Source organism: Thamnophis sirtalis, unplaced genomic scaffold (genome assembly GCF_051295495.1).
Source record: "Thamnophis sirtalis isolate CommonGarterSnake01/CBP01778 unplaced genomic scaffold, rThaSir2_p1.2 scaffold_4, whole genome shotgun sequence".
NCBI lineage: Eukaryota > Metazoa > Chordata > Lepidosauria > Squamata > Natricidae > Thamnophis > Thamnophis sirtalis.
This window is the reverse complement of record NW_028261384.1, coordinates 88,774,187-88,802,128: the sequence shown is the minus strand read 5'-3', so window position 1 is coordinate 88,802,128 and position 27,942 is coordinate 88,774,187. Positions and strand designations below refer to the sequence as shown.

The window sequence follows — 27,942 nt, the reverse complement described above, 5'->3', positions numbered from 1 at the left end:
ATATTTTGAAGTTGCCCAAGATAGATGCCCCGATGGTCTCATTGACTTCCAACTCAAACCTGCTGGCAGACCTGCTGGACGGTCTCAAGGTGAAAGACAAAAGATCTGAAAAGGCCTGTCATAAAATGCATCAGGAAGCCACCTGGGCAATCAGGACATCTACCTCTGCGTCCTTCTTCACCATGGCTTCTCTCCTCTAGCTGAGACAATTGAGATCCAAACCTTCTTCTGAGGGATCTCAATGGCGTCACGATCTCAATAAAATTATCACCGCAGTGGAATATTCAGCTGATGCTTCATTGAACATGGCGAAATTAGCGTCCCATGCATTGGTGTCCAATGCTGTGGTTTCACCACTGGCAGGCGGACATGAAGGCAAAGTGGAAGCTGGCTTCTGCTCCCTTCAAAGAGGACAGCTTTTTGGGGATAGCCTGGACAAATTTGTGATTGAGACGAAGGACAAATGGAAGGTCCTTCCAGCCACTCTTAAGAAAAATGAGCGGAAAAGTTCCGGTTTGTTTAGGAAACAAGCTTTTCGAATGCAGGAGCCTGCTCAGGTATCCACCGCCTCTTCCTACCATAGACCCTACCCTCAGAGAGGTGACAGGAGTCAAGATAGGAACTCCTTTAGAACACGGGGTAGGCAACAACAACATTTCTTTCGGAAGCCATTTCGTGGTGGGTCCAACTCCCGACAATTCAGATGCAGCAAGTGACCATCAGAGCGTCCCTCCCATAGATGGCCTGCTTCAATTTTATGCCGACAAATGGGAGGAAACTACGCCAGACCCGTGGGTTCTCAACACAATCAGGAGGGGTCTAGTATTAGAATTTCTGTCGTTTCCCCAACAGACCTTCATTCGCTGTCCAACTTCCAAGAATCCCTTAATGCAGGCGGAGATTTGTCACCTTCTCCAAATAAAGGCCATAGAATCCGTACCAACGGATCAGGAAAAGCAGGGATTCTATTCCATTCTTTTCCTGGTCCCGAAAAGCTCAGCGGGGTGGAGGGCCATCTTGGACTTGAAGGGCCTAAATCAACATGTGGCCTACAAGCGCTTCAAGATGCAGTTGCTCCAGTCCATCCTGGACTGCATAAGGCAAGGAGACTTGCCCACCTCCATAGACTTAAAAGAAGCTTACCTGCACATTCCCATTAATGCGTTGCACAGGAGGTTCCTGTGGTTCCATTACGACGGGAGGCATTACAAGTACAGGGCTCTGCTTCGGCCTCTCGTCACAAAGGCGGCAGTGGTGGCTCACCTCCGGTCCCGTCCGATTCGACTGGAATGCTACCTGGATGACATCATCATTCAGTCCTTGAGCCGCAACCAAGCCCTGCGGGATGTTCAAGTGACCACACGCACCTTGCACTAGCATGGCTTCTTGGTGAACTGGAAGAAGAGCCATCTCGAGCCGACTGCACAAATTCAGCACTTAGGCACCATCATAGACTCGGTCTCTTGTCAGGTCTCTTCTATCTTCAGACCGTCTGAGCAACCTCAGGACCAGAGGTCGTCAATGCTGGCAGCTCAGGTCAATGCCGATCATCAAACTCTCGCAGCTCCTCGGCATCATGATCTCATGCCTAAAAGTAGTTCCCTGGACGTGTCTTTATGCCAGGGAACTACAATGGTTTCTTCTGCCGATGCAGAGGTCAAAGGACAGGAACTCTCCAAGACGAGTTCACCACCATAGAAGGTACTCCGCTCCCTCAGATGGTGGCAGTCAACAGCAGTAAAGAGGGGGTGCTAATTCAATGAGCCCAAAAAAGTTGTGGTAACCTCAAATGCCAGCCTCTATGGATGGGGCATACATTGTCAAGGTCAGTTGACATAGGGCAGATGGACACAGAGGGAGGCAGCTCACAACATAAACTGGCTGGAGTTGAGAACTGTCCAACTCGCCCTGGCATTTCTCAGTCTAGATTGTGGACCATCATGTACTGTTACTAATAGACAAGATTGCAACAAAGGTCCACATAAACTGGCAGGGCCGCACCCACTCCAGGAGACTCATGACAGAAGCGGAGTCTCTGAGCAGGTGAGCGGAACGTCACCTAGCGTCCATCAGAGCAGATCATATATCTGGGACATACAACGTGAAGGCAGACAGGCTGAGCTGACAGACGATCAACAACTCCCGAGTGGTGTCTGCATCCAGATCTGTTTCAACATATAGTTCGGAGGTTCGGCCAACCGCACGTAGACCTGTTCACTACTCACACCAACACACACCTGCCAAGGTTTTTTTCCCCGTTACCACTCATCCTGGGCAGAGGGGACGGATGCGCTGAGGTGCAAGTGGCCTTCAAGACTTCTCTACGCATTCCGCAGGTAGTGGTCAAACTCCTAGCGGAGAAAGCAGAGATCCTCCTTGTGGCCCCACATTGGCCCAGGAGGTCCTGGTATGTGGGCCTTGTCAGCCTCTCCACCCGGAGGTCGTGGAGGATTCCTCAGGAGCAGATCTCCCTCAGCCAGGTGGCCATCTGCCATCCAGACTCCCAGTGGCTCCACTTAGCCTCTGGCACTTGAGGGGAAGCTCCTGAGGAACCAGAATCTTTCTGACAAGGTCATCAAGACTATGCAAGCGTCCAGAAGGCCATCCACTACACGAATATATGATGCAACATGTGTCACCTTTTCAACCTGATGCCAAGAGCGTGGTATCAGAGACATTTCAGCTTCCATATTGCAATTGCTAGACTTCCTTCAGGATGGTTTGGACAAAGGACTGGTGCCCAACACCCTTCGCTGCCAGGTCGCTACTTTGTCCACCATCTTCGCTAGAGGTTCATCCCGATCCTTGAGCCAACACCTTCAGGTTAAGAGTTTCCTGAAGGGCGCAGCCAATATCCGTCCTCAGACTACACACAGATATCCTTCTTGGAATCTGCCGTTTGTTCTCCAAACCCTGACGAGCTTGTCATTCGAGCTAATTCGGACTGCCAGCCTTTGCCATTTGACTCTTAAGACTGCCTTTCTAGTTGCGATTACGTCTGCTAGAAGGATCTTAGAGCTTGTGGCTCTCTCAGTCATGGAGGAACCGTGCGTAATACATACTGATTGGGTCATCTTGAGACTCTACCCCACCTTTATCCCCAAGGTGAACACTCACTTCCAGAGCCCAGGAAGCGATTCTCCCTAACTTTTGTCCCAGATCTACGCATCTTAGGGAGCGTACTTGGCACAACTTAGACGTTAGGTGAGCTGTTCACATATATGTTAGGAGAACTAAGGAATTTAGACACTCTGAGTCATTTTTTGTATAATTTCAGCCTGGGCTGCTGGGCCGCAAGGCCTCATCTTCAACCATTAGACGTTGGCCTGCATCAAGATGGCTTATGAACCTCAGGGCAGAACAGTGCCAGGTCAGGTGATGGCACACTCCACAAGGAGTGCTGCCACTGCAGCAGCATGGGCGACCCAAGCATCCATCATTGACATTTGCAGAGCAGCTACATGGGCGTCCTCCACTGCATTCATTAGAAATTACAAAATTGACACCTTTGCTTCAGCTGAAGCTTTCTTTGGAAGACGTGTTTTGCAGAAAGTTGCCTCAGCTCCAGACAATCTGGACACAAACTCTTCCCATCCTGGGACACAATAGCTTGGGTATGTCCCATGCTTGGACTCTCCAAGCAGTGCACAGGAGAATGACCGTTGGCTTATCTGAACGGTCGTTCTCTGGGCATTGCGGGAGAGTCCAACCCTGCCCAGGGTTTAGTAGGTGTCCAAGACTTTTTGTCAGTTAGAATCCTGTAAGGCATCCTACAGCTGATAAGACCTTTGTTTTTAAACTCACCTCAATGAGGCAAAGGAGGCGTGGTTAAAGAAAAATCTACTCAGTCTTAGGGCAGATAAGACTATATTTAACCCATGCTTGGACTCTCATGCAGCGCCCAGAGAACGACTGTTCAGGTAAGCCAACGATCATTTTACATAGGCTTTTATTTGATGATTTACATATTTGAGTTGTTAGTTGTCTGGTCATTGTATGTGAACAGTCAGCATAATGACCTGCCAATAATTGGGGAACTGCTTGGCTTCTACATTTGCTACTGAAGAAAGCAAGCCACTCCTTGATAAATAATGCAGGTTAAAGAAGCTTGGACTGTATTGTTTCTTACACTTTCAGTTCAACAGAATATCAGTGATCTCTTAATGTGTGCTAGACATGAAGTTTGTATTGTGGATTGACGGATGAGTCAGTATAGAAGCTCTGGCTACCAGTAATGATAAGCATGGAAGCACAAGCCTTTTATAAAGCTGCTAATGTTTTTTTTTATTGTTGTTTCTTAGCAATCTTTATACGTTTATTTTTAAAACTTTCATATTTTATTTGAAATTTCATTAATAAATGTAAGAAAACATAAAATTAATCATCTGCATGTAAAACCCTGAAATATAATATTTCTAATATCATCTTAACATAATACTTTCTTCCATTTAAAGTTATTTTTGAAGGGTAAGAAAATGCATCACAGAAAACCATACAATAACTATATCAATAATGCATTATTGAAATAGCAATTGCCTCAAGGTTTTATAATCCCACACCCAGCAATTTATCTGACATTAACAAGCATACTCAAACTTTTCACTTCTTCTCCTTGCAATCAAAGCTTCTCTTATTACTCTTCTAAAAAGCAGCAATTAAGAGGCAACTTATTGAAAGAAGGTGGAGATACTATATATTCAAGAAAAATGAATTTGGAAATAATGTTAGTACAATACTCCTCCAATATCAAATGTATCCATTACATTTAACACAAACTAAAGCAAATTAACTATCCATGTTTATTTTTCAAAGGCTACTGCGATGAATGCATTTTGTTAAAGAATAATGACTACTTTTACCTTGATACATATCCAGAATTCTTAAGGTCATCTCTGCTGTTGTCTTTTGTTTGTTCATTTTTATTATCTGTCTGACACTGAGTTTCAGACTCCTTCCGCTGCTGATAAAAAAATAAAATAAAGTCAATTAAACTGAAATGTTAATTGGAAATATTATCTAATTTCAGATGTGCATTTTGGATTTCTAAAGATATTCCAAAAAACATCACAGATTGCACCACCCATTCAATCTGAGTAGAAAGAATGGCTGTGGAAGATTTCTTCTCAAAGAAGGGGAGGAGCCTCAAAATGGGCATGTTCCCTTTATTAGAAAATTTGTCATGATACACTGTAGAATGTAAAAACTGGCCGTTTCAGAAGTATTTTGGGATTAGTTGGCAGGAAGTTTCCAGTACCAAAGGAATAAATGTTAATATAATCTATGTTTTCAGGTAGTATTAGTGTTTTGCATATATTTTAAGTATTTGCATTAACTATTCTTGTATATTATTAGAGTCCTTCAAAACTGAACAGCTTATTCATTTCACAAATAAATATTTTCAGCTGACATGAATTTAAAAAGTGACAGTTTCAAAACTAAACTTTAAAATAATTGTTTCAATGTCTGGCATTGGGTGTGTAGTGTTATCACATAATATCCTTCATAATATCCAATCATATGGTGTGATTACATAAAAACATGGTATAAAATATAAATTAAATATATTAATAATTTAGAAATCCTGTTTAGAATTCTAAATGTTACTTTTACTGCACTAAAAGATGAAGTGGACAATATCACACCTGTTTGAAATACCTTTTAATTATTTTACTACTAAGTTCTCCATAAAAGAAATACTTTCACTTCTAGAATACTATACTTACCCGGTTATGAGCATCAGGATGGAAAAGCCTGCGCACAATGAAAGTTGTGGCCATAATACAGAATAAAATGGTGCTAGCAATTTCTTTCCACCAGTGCAGAAGTAGAACTGGATCTTTCTTTCGGTTACTCTTTGAATTCATATCGTCAGAAAATCTAACAGTTATCTGTGTGCTTCGTCTATGTCTCTCTCGTGTGTAGTATGGTAAAAAATAGCCATTATCTATAATTAAAATAGTGAATATTATTAAATATTTTCTAAAACCCACTTAAATCATATTCTTTATTGCCACATTCTGGGGTATCCCAACATAGTCACACTCTGAGGTACCCCAACATAGTACTCAGGCTTGAATGTGGGATGTCCAAAACTGAACATAGGACATAGAGATTATTGGAGATATAGTAAAGATGAGATTTTTTTCCCCTCCAGGGTTGCTATAGCTAGTCCTGTATTATGACAGTTACCATTCATTATGAACAAAACGGTTGAGCAGAAATTAAGAACATTTGGGATGCCAGCCAATTCCTTTTTAACTGTGAACTATATCTATGATGAAAAAACAGTGCTACAAAGATGAAACAACATCAACTATTGGGGCCAGGGGGAGGGTCTTCTGACTCAGTGTCCTACTAACCACATAAGAGTGACAACAGTTTGGCAGTTCTAAATCTGAAACTACAAGTTTCATGATGGAATGAGCTCCTGTAAATTTGTCCAAGTTCCTGCCAGCATTAAGTTCTAATGCATTCTACAAATGCAAGAAGATAAAACAGGTACCACTTCACTGGAAAAATACCAGGGACATGAAAGGGCATCCCATAGGCAACAGCCATGTCACTAGCTAATCCTTTTAACTCAGGTGCCTTGGTGAATGCTTCTGACACCAATGTAGTAGTAGTAGTGGTATCAAATATCAGCATGAAGGCAGTTCATTCTCCCAGATTTCTAGACGTATGTTAGAAATAACTTCAAGAGAACCTGCAAGACATCTGTACACCCTCATTTTCTCTAAATTGAAGAAAAAACTTTTCAAGTCTATGCACATCCTCCTCCCATCTACACTAACATTTTTCTATTTCAGCATATTTATATCTTGTTTTCTCTATTACAACTTTTATAAGGATCTTTTAAAGGATAACATAACCCACCTGGGAGAATAATAATTTTACCTCAGCTTTGCATGGGCTACATGGAAATACTTTTGTGGCAATTAAAATGAAACAATGTTTTACATGAAATATAACTGCCAACCCCTTCTCTCTCCTTTTCATTTAACTATCTGATTTTAGTGGGTTTAAATTGTACTGCTAATATTTGATTGTACATTAAAAAAATAGTTTTCTTACATTCGCAAATTTGTTAAAAAATAAACTAGTTTCTTCAAAATGCTTTAGGAATACTGAGTAAGGTTTTAAAACTACTTATTTTACTTATCTGTCTTCCCTGTATGTCATGAGAACCCAGCTGGGAAGGTGAGAGCTAAATCTGAATCCACACTATTTATCAAGTACAATATTACAAAATCCATGTTGTGTGGCCCTAAAAGGGGTTCTCTTTGGTTAAAAATTGCTGTTATAAACAATGAGTAGGAAGTCCAAATGTAGTAAATATCATTGCTACAAATCTGGATCGTTTGAAGATTACCTCAGAAAGGGTTGTTTTTTAGATAATTAATTTTTTTTAAAAAAATCTTTACTATTTTTTTCTGCCAATGCCTCTTCCTCTTGCTTCACATCCATCTAGGTTTTTTTATATAAAAAAATTCTCTTTATTTCTCAATAAACTATCCATTTCTCTTTCTCCATCACAATCTTATTTTCCCCTTTTTACTATTTCTTTTGGAATATAGCTGGGAAGCATATATGATTTACATATTACACCTGCTCACTTCTGTATAATTATGGTTTGTATGTGAGAAAGACGACTGTTATATATAGATATGTCAATTAATTCTGTAAATGGAGTGCCTTATTTTATATAATTAATTTGGTTGATAAACCAAATTATCAACAGGTGCAGAGCCATATTTGGTGGCACATCAGCCATCAGCTCCAACGTGCATGGATGTGCCAGCCAGCTGATTTTTTGCTCTCCCCAGGCTTCAGGCTTTCTTGAAGCCTGGGGAGGGCAAAAACGGCCTCCCCCGCCCCCCCCCCCCCGGAAAGATTGTGTCTGAACTTCTCGTTGGCCCGTTGGGGTTGTTTTTCACCCTTCCCAGCCTCTGGAGAAAATGGCCTCCCCTGGCCTCCCGGAAGTTGGAAACAGATCGTTTTCGAACTTCTGGTTGGTCCATTGAGGCAAAAAGCGGCCACAAAGGGACAACTGAAAGTTTGGAAATGATCCATTTCTGAAGGGATTCCAGGGGAGGTAGTTTTCGCCCTCTCCAGGCTTCAGGAAAGTCTCTGGAGGGGTCGTGTGCGCATGCACCTGGGAGTGGCGGGTTCACGCATGCATGCACATGGGGGGATCGTGCGCACATGTGTAGGTGGGTGCGAAGATAGGGTGTGCATGCGCACAATAGCGTGTGCATGCACAATTTTGGCACACCATAAGAAAAAGTTTTGCCATCACTGGTATATATGGACAGGAAATGATTTTAATCATGTGGACACTCAGGTAGCGAATGGGGGAAAGTTCCAAGAAATCTCTAGGAATGTTTTCAACTGGTGTTGGCAATTTTATATAGATAAGATAGGAAAACTCTACATTGTAAAAGATTTCTCATTGTATTTTTTTTTTTGTCTACTCTTCCTTTTTTTCTTCTTTGCTAAAATCATGTCTTTCTTTTGGACATTATGCTAAAGCCAGTATCCTTTTGGAACAATCTCCCTATTCTAAGTTATTTGGTGAATATAAAACATTATCATTAATTTATCTAGAAACATAATTTACCAAAAAGGCCAATAATAGTTCCACAGAAATATCAGTATTGTGATTTTTTTTAAATTAGTGAAAGCCATAGGTCCTAGTGTAAATGCAATAATCTTTTGAAGCAATAGTTGAAAATAAAGCACAATTCACACACCATATGGATACTGCAGAACTGACAGAGCACCATTACTGTATTCTTCATGAGAAAACTTGTCATTGCTGAGACATTTATCAAATTCATCAGAGCCTACTAGCACAGGTGTTCTTGATGGAGAATCTAAAAGGAAAGCACATGTTTATAACCACTCTTAGCTCATATTTAAGTTTTATCAATATTAATTCAATAATGATCAAAATTAAAATTACCTAATTTTTACGTTATTACATTTTTTGCCCTTTTCAAGAGCATTTTAAGAATGGAAGTGATATTTTAGAAAACATTTTTATCCGTTATAAAGGACCACAAGGAGTTGGCAAAAGGAAACCACACAAGTTCAGTTAATATTTTAATTACCCAAATATATTGAGAATGTACACAGCTATGCCATAGTATCTGTTTTTAATTTGTTATAAAACCCATAATTCTATGTTAATATTAAGAATATTAAATGAATTATTGGATGATTAATGGATATGGAATTCTTATATTTTTGATGACAATATCTCATGTACAGACTTCCAAATGCAAATTCCAATACATTTATCAATGCAATATGTTCAGAAAAAAATCAGACCGTATACTTATTATTACTGAAAGAATATAAAAATTCCTTATTATAGTTTTTATCAATAAAAAACAGTATTGCTTTTTTCCCTGATAGTACTATCATACACATTAGCACAGGGATGTTCAAATGTTACTTTTATAAAGTTAGCAAACTATGAAATACATAAATGTTTCAGTATATAATGTGATATCTTAGAAAACATACAGAAGTTACCAATAGCTAAAAGTCATTAATAATTTATCAAAAATTATACTCCATCTTTCATTTTTGAAAAAGTAATAAATTTGATGTTACTTACGAATCAAAGGCTTCCATTTGATCATAGGCAAATGCATAACGGCATTATCATTTCTGGATTCCAAAGCTTTAGGGTTAGTAGGGAATTTTTCAGAAATTCTAACGGATGACTGAAGATACAGCTGACCTCTATACATTCCTGCATATAAAATCAGCAGTAATAGTTTTACAGGACTGATAAGCTTTATTCTTTAAATTTCAAGACAGACTTTGGATATTTCCCAGACAATTTTTAAAAAAAAATCCAGTAGTGAGATAATAATTGTATATTCTCAATAGCTGAGACCACCTCATTAAAAATTAATATGTACCAAATATATTTACATGCTACCCTTTCATTTCCCCCCCCAAGAATCCCAATTTGTTGTAAAAATGATAGATCTTATTATCTAATTCCATAGGCCATGCAGGAGACGTTTTGCTTTCAATGTATGACTTAATATAAAATGAAAATGGACATAATTATTGGTATTTCTAATCTAGAATTTCATAGCATATCCTTTTTAGGCAACAATTGCAATCAGGCACTTTTTATAAAGTGAATAAAACTTCTATACTTCTCTATAGGCAAAACTTTTCTTGAGCAAACTATTCCATTTATCTTATGTTTCATGAGTTCCTTTTCCTAACTGTACGTTTCTGTTTTTTCCATGTTCTATTTGATTCTGATCAGGACGCTTAGCAAGCTGAGTCTGAACAGTCCAAAGTTTGCTTTTCAATCATTCTTGGGTACTCTAGATACACTGTATGTTTTAGATGATTATCCATGACTTGAGATTGAGATAGCTTTCTAACGTTGGCCATTATATTTCATTTCAGGTGTTCAATATCTTCCAATTTCCTTGGGCCCTGCACAGATTTAAGATACCCAGTGCCAAAGACATTTAAGCAACCCCATAATATTATGAAACTCCTCTAGTTTTCACAATAGATGTGTTCTTTACTTTAAAAGCATCAATTTTTTTCCTGCGAATGTAGAACTGCTGTGACTTATCCAAAAGCTGTGATTATTATGTTTCATTTATCCAAAGGATATTCTCCCAGTTATATTGTGGCTTGTCAACATGAATTTTAGCCAACTCTATTTTGCCTATCTGAAAGAGTGTGGTCTCCCTGAGTCTTCTACCATGGAGGCAGTTTTCAGTCAGGCAACAATACATGATGCAATTATGTTGTTGTACTTTGATCTTGGAGATCAGCCAGGATCTGTTTTGAGATTTTCCATGGTTCTTTCTCCACCATTCAAATTATTATTCTGTGAAACCTGGGAGCAATATTCTTCTTGCAGCTATGTTCAGGGAGGTTGGAGCTAGACCCATTGTTAATCTTAAACTTCTTGAAAACATTAACAGTAGTGGTAACCGAAACATGAAGCTCTTTATAGAGATTTTTTTAACCTTTACCATGCTTAGCTATTGCTTTCTTTGTTTCTTCCTCAGATAAAATGCCTTTGGCTTTACTTTTTATTGTCCATATTTACTTTACTACATAAAATGACACAAAATGCTTGAGTATTTTTCTCCAACTAGAATGAATGACTGATTATGACACCTCCTGTAGTATTAATTAAAGTAAATACTCTGCTTGGGATCATTAAAATCCAATGTCTTTTAATTTCTCAGGGGTATCAATAATTATATTTATGCCATTTTCATTTGTTTTATTATTTATAAAAAATATTTTAAGCCATACATCAAAAGGAAAGTGCCTATTCTATGCACTATGGAATAAAGCATGGTAAATACCAGCCCTTGAAGAGCATTCGGAGACTTCAGCTTGTCCAGAATGCAGCTGCGCGAGTGATTGTGGGTGCACCTCGGTTCACCCACGTTACACCTATCCTCTGCGAGCTGCACTGGCTGCTTATTGGTCTTCGGATACGCTTCAAGGCACTAGTCGTCACTTATAAAGCCCTTCATGGTATTGGACTGGGTACCTGAGAGACCGCCTGCTGCCAATTACCTCCAATAGACCGATCAGATCCCACAGATTAGGCCTCCTCCGAATTCCATCCGCTGGCCAATGCCGACTGGCGACTACCCGGAGGAGAGCCTTCTCTGTGGCTGCTCCGACCCTTTGGAACGAGCTCCCCATGGAGATTCAAACCCTCACCACCCTCCAGGCCTTCCACAAAGCCCTTAAAACCTGGCTGTTCCGACAGGCTTGGGGCTAATGAGCTTTTGTCCCCCCTCGAATGGTATGGTTGTTGTGTGCTTTTAAATTGTATATTATTCTGTTCGGCTTTTTTATTCCTTATTTGTACCCCCCCCCCCTGACTTGGATTGTGAGCTGCCCTGAGTCCCCTCTGGGGAAAAGGGCGGCATAGAAATATAATAAATTCAATTAAATTCAATACCATTTGCCTATGTCAGTTTCAATCTATAATACTTCATGGAAAATTAGGAGCCTGGGAAATACCTGGCAGGACACCAATACTTTTGACCACAACTATATATCTAAAATTGGTCTATTTAGAAAATTCAAAAAATGTACAATATAAAGTCCACCTGCAAATAAGTTAAGATCTTCTGTTTAAGCTTCCTACAAAAAGACTCAGCATTTAGTTATGCAAATAGGTATATACAAACATATTTACCATAGTAGCATACAGATCACACCATCCAGTTTCACACTAGCAACAATAAATCCAACTCCATGTTATCCAGGAACTTGCATATAGAAGCTTCAGAAATTTTATATAGCTAGAGAAGTTTCACAGACTATATAATTTAGAGATGTCACTTCAACTTTAGACCTTACATATTTTAGGATTTATATCTGAATAACTAATATGTCAAATACCAGGTAAATTATTTGCGAACAAGAAATATAAAATGGCCAACTCTAAACTTTGCACATAGATGTTATCCATAAAGCAGAGTGATTGAGGAAATCACCTCTGAAGAGTGACTTCATGGTGATTAAACTTAGATTGTGTTTTCAATCGAGAAGGGTGGCAAATGAATTTAATAAATAAATGCTGTACCAAGCCATGATTTTCTCAAGCATAGCTTGTTGGATTCCTTTCCAAGATGACTGCCACATAGTAAAGGCTCCCCCCCCCCCCTTTCTGCTGATTTTGCTACCAAAGCTGGTTCTCTAGCAGTGCTGTTCCCTGGATTTGAATGGGAGTACTTAGGAATGACCCAAGATGGCTTTCGGAAGGCAATGGACTCATGTGGGAAATGGAAAAGATTTCAGTTCCCTGTGGGAGCAGTTGGGAAAGTCACTGGTAATCCATTTTCTCAGCAGTTTTTTTTTTCTTAAGGGTATTACTTCATTTTTTGAATCTTCTGGTTTACTTTGCTTTTTTATCTTTAAAGACTGTTTGGTTAGTTGAATACTGATTTATTTGAACCACCTACTGGACTCTAGCTGTCCCCCCCACCCCTTATGAATAACTTTCAGTGCTCTCTAAGAAAACAAAGCATGTTTTTAGATGGTGAAAGTGATTTTGTTTCATTTATGTTAATTTTAAAACTAATATATTAGTTTCATTTATATTAATTGGACACATCACTACAGGGTTTTTGCATTTTATAAATTTATATATTTTTTATTTTAATCTTGGATCAAAATATCCAGAAAATATTTATTCTGTCTTTGTTAAATTTATTTCTTCACTTTGCTTCAGTGTTCTTTGTTTTCTGGCTAAGTTTCACAGATCAACAATGCATCAGATTATGGATAATTGGGGGGGGGATATATAAAACAAACAAACAATTTTTAACATGCAATTTTTAGTTGAAAGCTTTTTTAAAAAGTCTGATGAAATGATAATGGCTATGGAAAATATTCAGATGTATGTAGCTCTGGATAAATTAAGACTCACAAAAGGAATGTGATTTGGAAATTGTAGACCTGTTGGAAACAACAATGGACTATGCAGATCTAGAAGTAACCGAGTTGATTGCATACCCCTTTTGAAATTCAAGGCTGCATTCTTTTACAATAGCAGAAGCCTGATTAAATGGAGAAGTGATAAATTAGTTTTCTCTAGGAAGATTTAAGGAGATTTGGGGAATGGATTTATCACACCTAATCAAAAATCAACTCTTGGAATGATTTGGAAAAAGATAGGATGCTGTGGTAAATTTGCTATAAATTGATTACAATAACAGTTTGTTAACAGAGGGTTTTAAAACTTTAACCATGCGTTTTTTAAATTATTATTGTTCTTTATGTTAACTATTTTGCCATTAATATAGTATATATGACAGGTCAAGAATTTACAAATAGATTTAATAGTTTAAAAAATTTGGGGGCTGTTTAGCAGGCGGTAGAAATAATATTGTAGCAATGTATTAATCAGTATACAAGGGGGGTAATATGTGTATAGATATTAGAGTTTTTAAATGCATTTTTTCAATGTTTTCCTTTTTTCTCTCTAAATTTTTGGAGTTTTGTATGTTAGCTTTCTTCAAATAAAATCAAAATAGAAAGAAAAAAACAACATAACTTGTTGACTAAATCACAATTGACTGGTTTCACAATATACCAAACTATATTCTACACACACACACACACACACAAACACACACACACACACACTACAAATCCAAAGAAATCACATTATGAATTAATATGGTATCTGAACCTAGATATATTTTTACTGTACAGTCAATAATAAAACATTTATAGAAATATAGAACAGCAGAAAGCATAAAATAATAATTTAAACATAGAAATAACTTTCTGTCTTTCTACATCCAAATAGTCAAATGATGCACTTAAGGGAAAAAAAGTTCATTTTACCCAAGCAGAGTGCATAGTGGAAGCATAATCAGAGAATGAATGATCTACAATCAACAATCCCCAGTGTCTATACCCCGAGTTTTTATATGATTAAACCTGGCATAGTTAAAAGGACAGTGCTTTAGAAAATATGTCAGATATTAAAAGCAGCATTAAACTTTAACTTTTTAATTTTAAACAGTTCAAACATTGTTTATTTTGGAAGGCTCACATGATTGTTTCAGAGAGCATGCCTGAATTCATGGTTGCTTTAAAAGTTTAAGGAGTAGGCCATAAAATGAAGGATGTTAAACTACATGTATTATACTTTGGCCAATAACTACAATCTATATTTATAATTTAAAAACTGCAGTCTGCTCCTTCACCCATTTAAAAGAAATACAATCTCATTGTAAGCAATAGAATTTATTTCTGGATAAATATGCAAAAAATATTTCAAAATATATCTATCTTTCCTCAACACACAAAGTACTGCTCATACAGTATATATGAAGCAGCAACTGCTAAAGCAAAATACATTAAGAGCATAGCTCAGATTCAAATTACTTTTTTCCTCTTGAAAAAAATCATAATCAATATAAACAAAGAAACAACATAAAAATATAAACAAAATACAGAGATTGGGACAAAAAATGATGTCAAATGTTAAATAGGCAGCATACCTAAATAAACACTGGATTCAGTAGCTCCTCGAGCAGCTTCCACAAGATCTTCTTCATCCTCTAAGATATTATTATTAGAGGTATAGCTTGTGTCATCAAAGAGACTGATTGGAATTACTTTGCCATCTTTCACCAACCAAGCAGAAGCAACTGGAGTGCAAAACTGAAAATAAAATAAACCATTATTTAAAAAAATACATCCAATAAATGTGACACTCAATAGCTTTTAATGCATACGTTTTTACAAATACATGGGACATTTTATACATAAGATAATTGTTTTAAAAAGTTTAAATTCCACAATACTAAAAGAAAATGAAAAATGTTTTGGTAACATTATGATATTTCTAAACAGCATTAACATATTTCCCATCTTTAGTACCTGATATTCCCATTCCAGATGTCCTTCCTTCTTATTAAATGCCATAACCTTCCAGTCAGCTACTGAAACCTTTATCACTGTATCCTTCATTGTAGCTTCCTGTTCTTCTACTTCCGAAATAATTTTAGAATCTTCTTTGTTAATATTTGATTTCATATTCCCTTCAAGAAATCCTACCCTTGTTTCAGTCTCCGGGAGATAACGTAGTTCAAAATGACCAACGCTAAAATTCCACCTTTAAAAAAAGGGTAAGACTGTGATTCCATATCAGTTCTATCTTTATAAATGTCATACTGTTTCTGAAATAATCCACCCTAACATTCAGAAACATAGTAAAACTAGTTTGGCATAACTAATCTCCAATGTACTACTATTTACTAAAAACTGAATTAAGGGAGAAAATCTATAAGCTTGATAAAAGAGAAAAGTGCCTCAACATCTGTCTTATCTTTGCATGATTTTTTTTTCCAGGAGGAAGCAATTATTTATTAAATTATTTCATTTGTTAATTATAAAACAAGAAAGTTATATCTTGATATATAAGTTAATATTCACTTCTTACATTTTATCTTTACAGTAATTTCCAACCTTTTGTCCTTTTGTATTTACATAAGACATCTAAATACATTCAAAAGTCTTTCAATTATTAAATGCTGTTGCTGTGATGGAAAGAAAATTGAGGGGAAAGTGATTATAATTTTTGCTAAATAATCTTCTCTAGCCTTAAAACAGGGGTGTCAAACTCAATTTCATTGAGAGCTGCATCAGGGTTATGTTTGTTCTTGAGGGGGGGCATGGCCAATTCAGGGAACCTGTGGTGGCCTGGGCAGGGCCGGGGAGATCCACTGTCTCCGGCAGAGGAAGGTGAGACCAGGAAGAGTGTCAAATCCTTGTCCTCCAGAAGAGCCTCACAGCCTCTCTCAGGCCACAGGCACCCCTGGATGGCAGTGCAGACTGTCCAGAGCACTAGGCAGTGGAGGGCATGCCCAAACTGGCCCTCAAGCTCCCAGGGCACCGGGAGCCAACAGCCCAGCCCAGCTGGCTTCCCTGAGGGGGTGTCTAGCTGCGCTTACCTCCTCAAGGTTGCTGCTGCTGTTCTTGCTCTCCTTAACCAGGTTACTCATAGTGTGTGCGGAAGGGCAGTGTGTGTGGCTCAGAGCCCATTCCCTCTCCATGCAGGGAGACCCGGCTTTGTAACCAAAGCATCCTCAGTGATAAGATGGGAGACCACCAGGAGAGGTCAGGAGGATGAGACAAGGAGATGGCAAAAGGGCAGCAGGACTGCTGGTGGCCAAGTACTAAGCAGGATTTCCCTCAGACCCCACCTCCCTCTCATTATAATCTTCCTTCCTTCATTCTCCTTCCTTCCCATCTTTCCTTCTTTTTCTGTCTTTTCCTTTCTCCTTTCCTGTCCTTTCTTGGATGCTCAAATGCAAAAGGGGAAACATTTCTCAATGCCTCCTGCTTTGTGATCAAATACCACTTTTGCTAATAGTTTGTTTTTCTAGCACTCTGCCAATGAAAATGGAGTTCGGGAAGGCTGTGCACGGCTGTCCTGAGTTCCATTTTCGCTGGCAGAGGCACTGTGGGCCGGTCCTTCATTGTTTCCAGGGTGGCCCTGTGGGCCAGATCTAAGCATCTATTAATCATAGATTATCTATACACAATATAGATAATCCACGATTTGCAACCATTCACTTAGCGATCATTTGAAGTTACAATGGCACTGAAAAAAGTGACATGGCCATTTTTCACACTTAGAACCATTCCAGTATCCCCAGGGTGATGTGATCAAAATTCAGATACCTGACACTCGCATGCATTTATGAAAGTTGGGGTATCCCAGGGTCATGTAATCACCTTTTGCAACTTTCTAACAAGCAAAGTCAATGTGGAAGTCAGATTCACTTAACAGCCATGTATCTAATTTAACAACTTCAGCAAGATCGTAAAATAGGGCAAAATTCATTTAACAACTGTCTTGCTTAGCAACAGAAATTTTGGGCACAATTGTGATCATATGTCAAAGACTACCCATACTAACCTTGGAATGTAGATATATCATGTGCAGAAACCACGGAGAAGAATTATTAATTCATTAATAATTAAGTAATATACTACTACTATAGTATACATACTTTTCATTGCCGCTGCGGGGCCCAACAGCACGAACAGTTTTCTGAGTTCTATGGAGGAGAAGAATATCTTCCTGTTCTAGCTCATCATCATCCCAGCGACGACAGCCCATTGCTGAACATATATATTTTACCTGGGGCCAGAAGGAAATATTTAATTCAACAGACTCTTAGTTGCTGATATTTTTATTAATAAAGTAGAAGTTCTGACAATTCACGTTCTATTTCATTTTTATAATTCAATTCAGAAAGTAAAAATTTATTCCCCAAGTTATAAATAAATGGTGCTTCATTTGGAGCAAATCTAAAATTAAGGCGCTCTCTCTCACAACCACACACTCCAGTACATTTGAGAGAAAATGTTTTTTGTTTTTAATACAAATCATGTTGGTAGTTGCTGAATTACGTAAGTGAAATAAATTAAACATGCTATTTGTAATATGACTGAAATTGGCAAAAGCCCAGCCAGCTTTTACAAAGTTTTATAAAACCTTACCAGATAGGTTGGCTATAAATCAGGGATAGGTTTCTACCGCTGTTGGTACTGGTTCGCTTCGCTTGCACACCAGACAGGCACAGTTCACTTTAAATTGTTCTGTGCATGCGCGAAGACCATGAAAAACTAATAAAAAATATGCCAGCAATGGCAGTGAAGACTGGGGAACTGGTTTGGGAGCTTGGCCAGCGTGGGTCGCTGCCAGTTCTGCGACCCAGGCCAAATTATCACTCCCAGTTTGCTTGAACTGGTGCAAACTGGTAGCAACCCCCTCTGCTATAAACTATTTCAAGACAATTTTAAAAACCCATAAATATAAAGTGTCAAAATTCTGTTGCCAAAATTGTGATTATTTTACCTTTCCTGAATATGAACTCAGTCCATATGTTGTTCGGGACTTTCCTCCAACTAGAACGACATCATCCCCAAATCTGTAGGATGATTCAAGAAGTGACTCAACAGTGAATGGAACAGCTTCAATGTTCTCTCTATCACGATCCCACTGGAAAAGATCTCCATCCAAGGAGGGAATTATCATTTTATTCCCAAACACCTACAAAATATTAAAACAGAAGTATACATTTTAATATGGAAAAAAAGAATATTATGATCAAAATACAGAAAGATTTAAAATCAAATGAAATCCAGATCAATAGAAAAATGCCACAATAGGAACTCATAAAGTTATTTAACTAATGAATATCCACAATTGTGCATTGATCCATGTTCCTTTTCAAAGTGACTACATTCTATGACATAATCATTTACTTCACTTATAGTAAAATCAGCTAGATAAACTGACTTCTAAGCTAACTTGTTTATCTGTGCCTATCTCTGTCAGATTATCTCACTATTTTTATCTGCTCTTTTCTCAGTAAACCATTCAAGGATTGAAAATTCAATTTTGATGTAAATCAATGTTGTAAGGCATGTTAAGTTTATAACAATAGATTATAAATGTGCCTCATCATTTATTTAAAAACAGATTTAAATAATTTTTGATTTGGTGGAAAATCATAATCAGTAATTTCCTGAGAATGAAAGGTATTGTGAACTCTAATGATATACATGAGACTATGAGAAAAAGAATGGAAGACTTCCTTGTTGTGGAAAGAATGATTTGGGATTCAAACTGGTAAATTTTAAACAAGTTGATTACAGTTTGTTAACAAGAGTTTTGGAATTTCAATCTTCCCATTTTTCACTACTTTTATATTTTTATATAATATCTCATTATTGTTGTTTTCATTAACTATTTTGTTATAATATGGTTTATAGATTATAGGCTAATAATGTGTAGATTTAATAGTTTAAAATTCTTTTTTTTTAATTTAAAAATTCTTTTGGCTGTTATGCAAGTGATGGAAAACCAACATTGCTGTATTATATTTTTACGTTTTTGTTGTTTTTAAAATTATTTTGTCCTTTTTAAATATTTTGGTGTTTAGTATTTTAATCTTCTTTGAATAAACTAAAGTCCCCCCTTCCCAAAGGAAGTGTTTCTTATACAAAACTGAAATGTGTGTTCATTTTGCATTTTTAAAATAGCAGACCTGATGTTTTTCTACAAATCACTTTCAAGGCTAAAATATGTAATTTGTAGGATTGTTATTCAAAAATATATATATAAGCCCCTTCAGGATATAGAATAGTTTGACATAGTTCTTAGATCTCAGCCATTGTTTTTTCCAGAAAAAAGAAAAAATTTGCTGCAGAGATCCACTGCATTTTGAACCAAATATAAGGAAAGGTCTTGTTCTAAAAGATAAAAAGCCACATGTAGCAGGAATAATGAAAAAAAGGAACAGAATTCCAAGGATAGATAATTATATAACAATTTGTGATCAACATGTGCATGGGACCATGTCATTTACCTAATGAAAAATTTCTAACATGGCATAGATGCAACAGTTTGAATGAAATATGAAACATCTAAACAAGTCAAACTTGGGAAAGAATGTTTTAAGTTAAATAATTAATTTAACTTACCGTATTTTTTGGAGTATAACACACACTTTTCCTCAAAAAAGAGGCTGAAAATTTGGGTGCTTCTTATACATCAAATACAGCATTTTTTGCTTCCCAAAGCCACGCCCACTTCACAAAAATGGCCATGCATACTCTTATGGAAGCTTTCAGAGAGCTTCTGAGGGCTGGGGAGGGCAGAAATGAGCAAAAAACAGGCCTTTTTTGCATCCTCAGCCCCCAGCAGCATTCTCTGAAGAGACTCTGCCTCTTCCTGCTTAATAACCTAAATGACCTTGGCAACCAAGATTGCATTTCTAAGTGTTACAGTCACATGACATCATATTTTACTACTCTGCAGCTTAGCAACAAAAATTCTGATATCAATTAACTAAACACAAACAAGCCAGATACCAATATTTAAAAATAAGCAAGTTTAGAACCACTGAAGAAGCAAAATGGCAGAGGTCAAGAAATAAATCTGGAGAGTTTTAGTTCAACACAAAATAACTTTATATTGCATAAATGTTAAGAGTTTATTTCTAAAACTGAGTACAGATTATCATTAAGGATGTTAATTAAGGTTAAGATTATCATTAAAGATTAGGATATCTAAGCATATTCTATTGTAAGTATTTTTAATCCTTTCACATATTTAACAAAAACAAGCAGATTATGTATCATGGCATTCACCTTGATGTCCAAAACACCCACCCACCCACCCCCCCCCACACACACAGTGTAATATGTTTCCACAATCACTCCAATAAAGTTTTGAAAGAACTCCAAATTGGTAATATAAATGGTTTCTGAGAATGTTTGTTGTTTCAAAATAGTTACAATTGATCATACTCTGAAAGTGAATTAGGAATTCTTGAAAACCTAGATTAAGAATTGAAGGGATTATACTGTTACTCCTGGTTAATATAAATTAGTGTTAGAGCTAATGTATAGTTCTAAAAGAAAAAAAGTAATTCTAGACTTTATTAACAAGACAAGAATTCATTCGCATGACCATTTGTAATTTTCCTCCTTATTCATGGTAGCAAGAAATGAAATCATTGTAAATCCAAAAGACTAAAAAAATGGAAATATTCTCATTGAAAGAATAAGAAGATTGAAATTCAACTACTCTAAGGAACAGCAAGGAATTGTGACTAGTCATGGAAATGACATTATCCTCTTTCCGTTTGTCTTTAAACATTACCTCACCTCCTATTGCAAGAATGAATCATTTGGAGTTATCCTAATTCATGGAATTTAAGCTATGTTAAAGTTGTTACATATATTAAGTTATTCAATGTCAATAAAAGGAAAATTCATAATTAATATTAGCAGCAAATTATGCAAAGTGAGTATCCTCAAGTTTCCCACATGATCTCCACAAAAAAGTAATACTTATATTTCATATAAAATGGGGACTTGTAATTTAAAAGCTTGTTAAAACATAAACTTATCTAACAAGTATTTGCAAACTGTCAAGAAGTTGGAGCACATTAGAAAGATTTACAGCAATTAGACCTTGCTTAAGCAGCCTAATTCAGTTTGTCTAATTTTCACGTTTTAATGGGAAACTGAATCCATGATGTGGATTCAACAAAGTTTATAGAGAAAAACTGAAGTCTACATAAAGATAGCTGGAGAGCACAAAATGTAGAAGAGGTTTCAGCAATTAAATTACTTAATAGAATATGATGGTTTGCATTAGACATTTTTGGTGAAAGTGCATTACAGGTATTCCTTGCTTAAAAATTACTTTTCAGTGATCAAAGTTATGAACAAGCTGAAAAAATAACTTTACAGTCAATTTACAACATTCACAGCATCCCTCAGTGATGCAATCATCATTATAATTAATACAAGTTGTCATGCATCTGACCTGGATTTTTTTCTTCTTCCCATCCTCCACTTAAAGACAGAAAGATTGGAGAAAAAGGGATTGTCAAGGGAAAAAATGTTGCTCTGTCACACACTGAAAACAATGGGATTGTATTGGAAGACCAGGGCTAGGAGCTGCAGGCACATTGCAGAAACAACTTATCTTGACATATTTTTGATTTTTGTAGGTAATCTGTCCTATGCCTAATCCTGATCAAAGATTGTTTACAGAAATTGTTTACTCCCCTTGTACCTCTCATGCTCCCCTTGCACCTCTCATGCAATCCTGCACTTTATCAGATTTCCAATCAAGAATCTTTAGGAATGAGATCTACATTCCCAGCATTCCTGGTACTTCCAACTAGAAGAGGCAAGAAATATCACAGTGTAATCCCTTCCCTAAAAATTCTAAAAATCAGTGATTAAACACACTAATCTTACCTCCGGTTTACTAAGACTAGATGAAACAAGAGAACCTGATCCCACGTCCAGATCCCACTGTTTTCTACCACTGTTTTCTGGATCTAAAGCAGCAATCCGTCCATCCAAAGTACTTATAATTATTAATGATCTGCAAATAAAAAATATGTTCATAAGAACCAAAAATCCAAGATATACCTAACAATAATCTGTAACCAATTTTTCAATTTATTGCTGTTTCCCCCCCAACTTTATTGCCATTTTCTTAACTTTTTCTTTTCTTAAAAACAATTAAAAAGAAGCAATGGTATCAACGATATTGCCTACTAAAACCAGAGTGATGCCTAAAAAATGTTGAGTTATATAGAGATAATTTTGTAACCTCAAATGCCTACATGTATGTAAAGCTACAAATTGGATATGTGCCAATTTTCTTAATGGCAATTTCTTCTTCCTAGTGTTTCCTCTAATAACTTAATCACATAGAAATATTTAATTTATACAAATTGTGCTAATGTTATTCTGTCCTTTCTATTAGTTTGCACTAAAGGTTTATTTCCTCGAAAGCAACTTTCAATAGTTTAGAATTAATGCTAGTTTATTTATTTAGCATTTCATTAATCATACCGTAAGAAAATAATTTATTTGAACAATTATAAGACAATCTTAATCATATTCTTTCCAAGGATAAAATATTCAGAGCAAGAATCAAGATTTATGCATTATTCATAAAATACACCACAGTATATGGTACAGTGGAGCATTCATAGTTTAATTTCAAATAAATCTACTATGACTGAACTTCAATAGGCTGGGTATGTGTAATGTAAACATTTAAGGCCTTGCTGAATTTAAACCAGGACTAATAACTGGCCCCACAATCATTTGTTACTTCAGATTCAATAGGGAAGAATGTTTTAGAATGAGCAGGACCTGGAATAAATTTAATGAGCTTGTTTGGGATCATTATACAGATACAGATAATTCTTGACTCACTACTGGTCAGTTAAGAAGTTAACTTTTGTCTGAAATCACAATAGGTCAGAACAGACCCATAAAGCACTTCTGGCCATTGTAAAATGCCAAAATGTCATGCTATATTTCAGATGCTTGCCTTTATGACTAGCTGTGGTGGTCACATGACTATGATTCACAATGTTTTTGACATTTTTCTGGCAAAAAGGTCCATTCAGAGGAATGGGTTTGCACTTATGACTTGTTTATTTAATGACCATGATGATTCATTTAAAGACCATTGCAAAAGAAGTAAAATGAAGTTCATGTGGGTGCATTAACTTATGATAATGGCTTACGACCCCAAATCCAATCCCAATTGTGGTAATATGTCAATCACTACTTGTAGAGCTGAATTGAGGTGGAAGGTGTCAAGCGTTTGCAACCTTCCTAGCAAACTTCCCATTAGCAAATGGGAAAGATGACAGGAAGTCACAAATCATAGTCACAGGAGGTCCTCACCTAATGACAGAATTGGTCCTGTTTAATAACTGTAACTGTGATTGCCATTGCTAAGTCGCTTGGTTATGTGATGCTTCACTTAACTACTGATTCACTGATGGAAACTCCAGTTCCAATTATGGTGTTTAGTCAAGGACTAATTGTAGAAGTTTCTTCCAGAATCATACAACTGCTTTAAAGAAGTTTTCACTATAGTTATACAATCCTAGAAACTAACATGGCTGCTTTAGTAATATAACAGGGCTGCATTTTTGTTTGCATCCATGTGTTACAAATCATTATCCTACCAATAAAATCTGAAGCAGTGAACAGTCCTAATTGGCAATTTAAGGCTTCAGGCAAGCAGACAGACTAGGGATCAGCTAGAGGCAGCCTGACTTCTGAATCGTGGTAATATGAGCTACCCCATCACTATTTAATACATTAGAACGGAATAGAATAACAGAGTTGGAAGGAATCTTGAAGGTGTTCTAGTCCAATCCCCTGCTTAGGCAGGAACCTTACACCACTTCAGATAAATGGATATCCAACATCTTCTTAAAAATGTCCAGTGTTGGAGCATTCACAACTTCTGGAGGCATGTTGTTCCACCAATTAATTGTTCTAATTGTCAGGAAATTTCTCCTCAGTTCTAAGTTGCTTCTCTCTTTGATTAGTTTCCACCCATTGCTTCTTGTTCTACCCTCAAGTGCCTTGGAGAATAGTTTGACTCCCTCTTCTTTGTGGCAACCCCTGAGATATTGGAACACTGATATCATGTCTACCATAGTCCTTTTCATTAAACTAGACATGCCCAGTTCCTGCAACCACATTTCATATTTTTTAGCCTCCAGTCCCCTAATCATCTTTGTTGCTCTTCTCTGCACTCTTTCTATAGTCACAACATCTTTTTTTACATTGTGGCAACCAAAACTGGATGCAGTATTCCACGTATGGCCTTACCAAGGCATTATTAAAGTGGTATCAACACTTCACATGGTGTTGATTCTATCCCTCTGTTTATGCAACCTAGAATTATGTTGGCTTTTTTGGCAGCTGCTGCACACTGCTAGCTTATATTTAAATAGTTGTCCATAGGACTCCAAAATCACCCTCACAGTTACTACTATTGAGCAAAGTACCACATATACCTGTGCATTTAAATAGTTGTCCATAGGACTCCAAAATCACCCTCACAGTTACTACTATTGAGCAAAGTACCACATATACCTGTGTGTTTAGTTTTTCTTGCCTAAATGTAGAACCTTACTTTTTTCACCATTGAATTTCATTTTATTAGATAATGCCCAATGTTCAAGTTTGTCAAGACCCTTCTGTATTTTAAGCCTATCTTCTGGAGTATTGGCTATTTCCGCCAGCTTGGTGTCATTTGCAATTTGATGAGTTCCCAATCTATCCCCTTGTCCAAATCATGAAGATGTTGGAGTCCTGGGCCTAAAACAGAGCCTTGGGGTACTCCACTGCATACTTCCCTCCATGTAGATGCAGTTCCATTGAGGACTACACATTGAGTGCGGTTGGTCAGCCAGTTACGAATCCACCTGGTGGTGATGCTATCTAAGCCACATTCTTCTTCTTTATCTAGTAGTAGGTTATGGTCCACCTTATCAAATGCCTTACTGAAGTCCAAGTAAATTATATTGACAGCATTCTTCTTGTCCACTAATTTGTCAAATTATGGTTCATCGCATGGTCAGTCAGATGTTCAAACTGGATTCAACAGTGTTGTCCATTTATCGAGTACAGGTAGTCTTCAACTTATGATCACAATTGAGTCTAAAATTTTTGTTTCTAAGTGAAACATTTGTTAAGTGAATGTAGCCTCACTTTACCTTTCTTGCCATGTTATTAAGTGAATCACTGCAATTGTTATATTAGTAATATGGCTGTTAAATGAATCTGGCTTCCACATTGACCATGTTTGTCAAAAGGTTGCAAAAGGTAGTTACATGATACTGGGACAAAGTAATCATCATAAATATGAGTCAGTTGCCAAGTGTTTGTATTTTGATCACATGACCATGGATGCTGCAAGGGTTGCAAGTGTGAAAGATGGTCATGTCACTTTTTTCAGTACTATTGTAACTTGAAGGGTCACTAAATAAACTAAAGTCAAGGACTACCTGTACTTCCCAATGCTCTGGGATAGGCAGATGTGAATGTTTGATAATTTTAAAGATGTCATTGCAGGATGTATACAATTCCAAGTAAAGTTTTTATAACTGACTGATAGTGATTTTATCAATGCCAATGGTGTTCAAGCTGTGCTCCAATTGTGTTGGGATTGCATACAATGCACCCATTACTATGGTACTGGTATTGCCTTTTCTTTTTCCTCCCATGCTTTTATTTCTATTTGAAAGTCTTTGTATTTTGTTATCTTATCTAATTCATTCTATTCTAAGATATGTGTTATTATAAGCTGCCTTGTCATTGGCATACAAGTTTATGGATCACAAAATGTGTCAAAAAGTGAAGCATTGAAAGAAGAAAACTAGGGAACCGGATTAAACAAAAGCAAACCAGGAAAGGTACTGAAAATACCCCGTAGATGGGAAGTTAGGGCACAAGTGGAAGCAATGTAAGTGTTTATACAGGTAGTTCTTGACTTACAACCATAACTGAGCCTGAAATTACAACTTTTTGTGCCATTTGTTATGTGAACATCACGATTACAGACTGTAGTAATTGTTAAACTAATCCATTGTACCCAATAGGCAAATTGCAGTACATGACCATGGAATGCTGCAAATGACTGTAGCCAATTAATGGTCCTAAATGTGGCCATGTGATACAAATATTTTCATGTGTGGCTGTTAAAACTTTGGAACTTGGTTATATGTATCTTGGATCTGTTGTTATTTTGAATAGTCACTAAGGGACCCATTGTTAAGGACTATCAGTATAAACATTTTTTAAAAGAGTGATAAATGTACACACATATTGACAACATTTTTGAATATACAGTATTGCAAATATCAATGTGAGGCAGAAGATCAAGATCAGAGAAAATGTATTAGTTGAAAAGAGAAGTGAATTTTTCTGTTAACAGAAAGAGGGAATTCTGTTCTGAAATCCATGAGGTATGGTGCCCTACATGCAAACTTTAAATAAATGAAAACCATAAACAGCAAAATGTAACTAAACTGAGAAATTACCAATTATCAATTCTTTGATAAGAACTGTTATCAATATAATAGCGTCAGCTTAAATACACTTCACCTCCAGAAAGAATATTCTACTGTATTCTTACATTATTAGTTCACATCAAAGTTATTTTAAATATTTTGTTTTCCTCCAAAGATGGCAGTTTTGAAAAATATGGAAATCAATTAATAGGTTAATTCTAATCAGAAAATATTAGATGATATATTAAGTGTAATTATATCAAAATATTTCTCAGCCTGTGAATTTTGTTAAAATTGTTCTGATAGCTTCAGAGAGATTTGATAAAGAATTACTACCAGTTGACTTTTCTGAGCTCAGTTTAGCAATATTCTGTTTCAATAAGATGATTTACTAAAGACTATTTTAGTTCTTGCAGATAGCAGCACAAATAAGCATAAAACTCATTTTTAATGTTATTAAACTATCTTTTAATAGTTCTTGCTTCAAAATAAATTTTCACAGGGTAGTAAGAATAGATTTGTTTGGATCCAGAGTCGTGTATAACAGATGCAGATCCTTCCATCCATATTAGCACTTTAGGGTGGGAGGAAGGGAAGGAAGGAAATCATACAATCTCAGGAAACAGAAAAATTCATTCACTGCAAATCACATTTTTGTAAATTATTACCCATAGCACTTTTTTACCTGCTAGCTTTCATATCCAAAAAGCTGACCAATAGTAAGAAAAACACTCAGTTTAACATATAGGAAAGTAGTTATTGAGTACAAAGTGAATGAAGAATAAAACAACAAATATAAATGTATTCCATTCCAATTTTCTCTATGTAGACTATATACTGCAAAAGAAATAGGTATATTAGTAACTCTATATGAGTGTTAAATGGTTTAAGGAGCAACTCACAGGGCAATTTACTTCCTGCAAATCCTGTACAGGTCTGCTAGCATTGGCCATCATGCAAAGCATATGTGAATCTAGAGCAGTGGTGCATAACCTTTTTTTGGCCATGCCCCACCTAAGCATCT

General features: G+C 36.7%; 1 protein-coding gene across 2 annotated transcripts in view; it reads right to left on the bottom strand.

The window, feature by feature from the left end:
* EIF2AK3 (eukaryotic translation initiation factor 2 alpha kinase 3) overlaps positions 1–27,942 on the bottom strand; it is a 49,540-nt gene that overhangs the window by 20,753 nt on the left and 845 nt on the right. Inside the window, exons 2-10 of one of the 2 annotated variants that reach the window (XM_014068254.2) lie at positions 22,336–22,465; positions 18,410–18,604; positions 17,559–17,689; positions 15,421–15,655; positions 15,039–15,201; positions 9,623–9,760; positions 8,751–8,873; positions 5,724–5,944; positions 4,860–4,957 (exon numbers count right to left, since the gene is read on the bottom strand). In XM_014068254.2, coding sequence (XP_013923729.1) covers positions 4,860–4,957; positions 5,724–5,944; positions 8,751–8,873; positions 9,623–9,760; positions 15,039–15,201; positions 15,421–15,655; positions 17,559–17,689; positions 18,410–18,604; positions 22,336–22,465 — 1,434 coding nt within the window. Of the gene's footprint in view, positions 1–4,859; positions 4,961–5,723; positions 5,945–8,750; positions 8,874–9,622; positions 9,761–15,038; positions 15,202–15,420; positions 15,656–17,558; positions 17,690–18,409; positions 18,605–22,335; positions 22,466–27,942 lie in introns of both variants that reach the window. The other variant, XM_014068246.2, reaches the window with a different exon arrangement.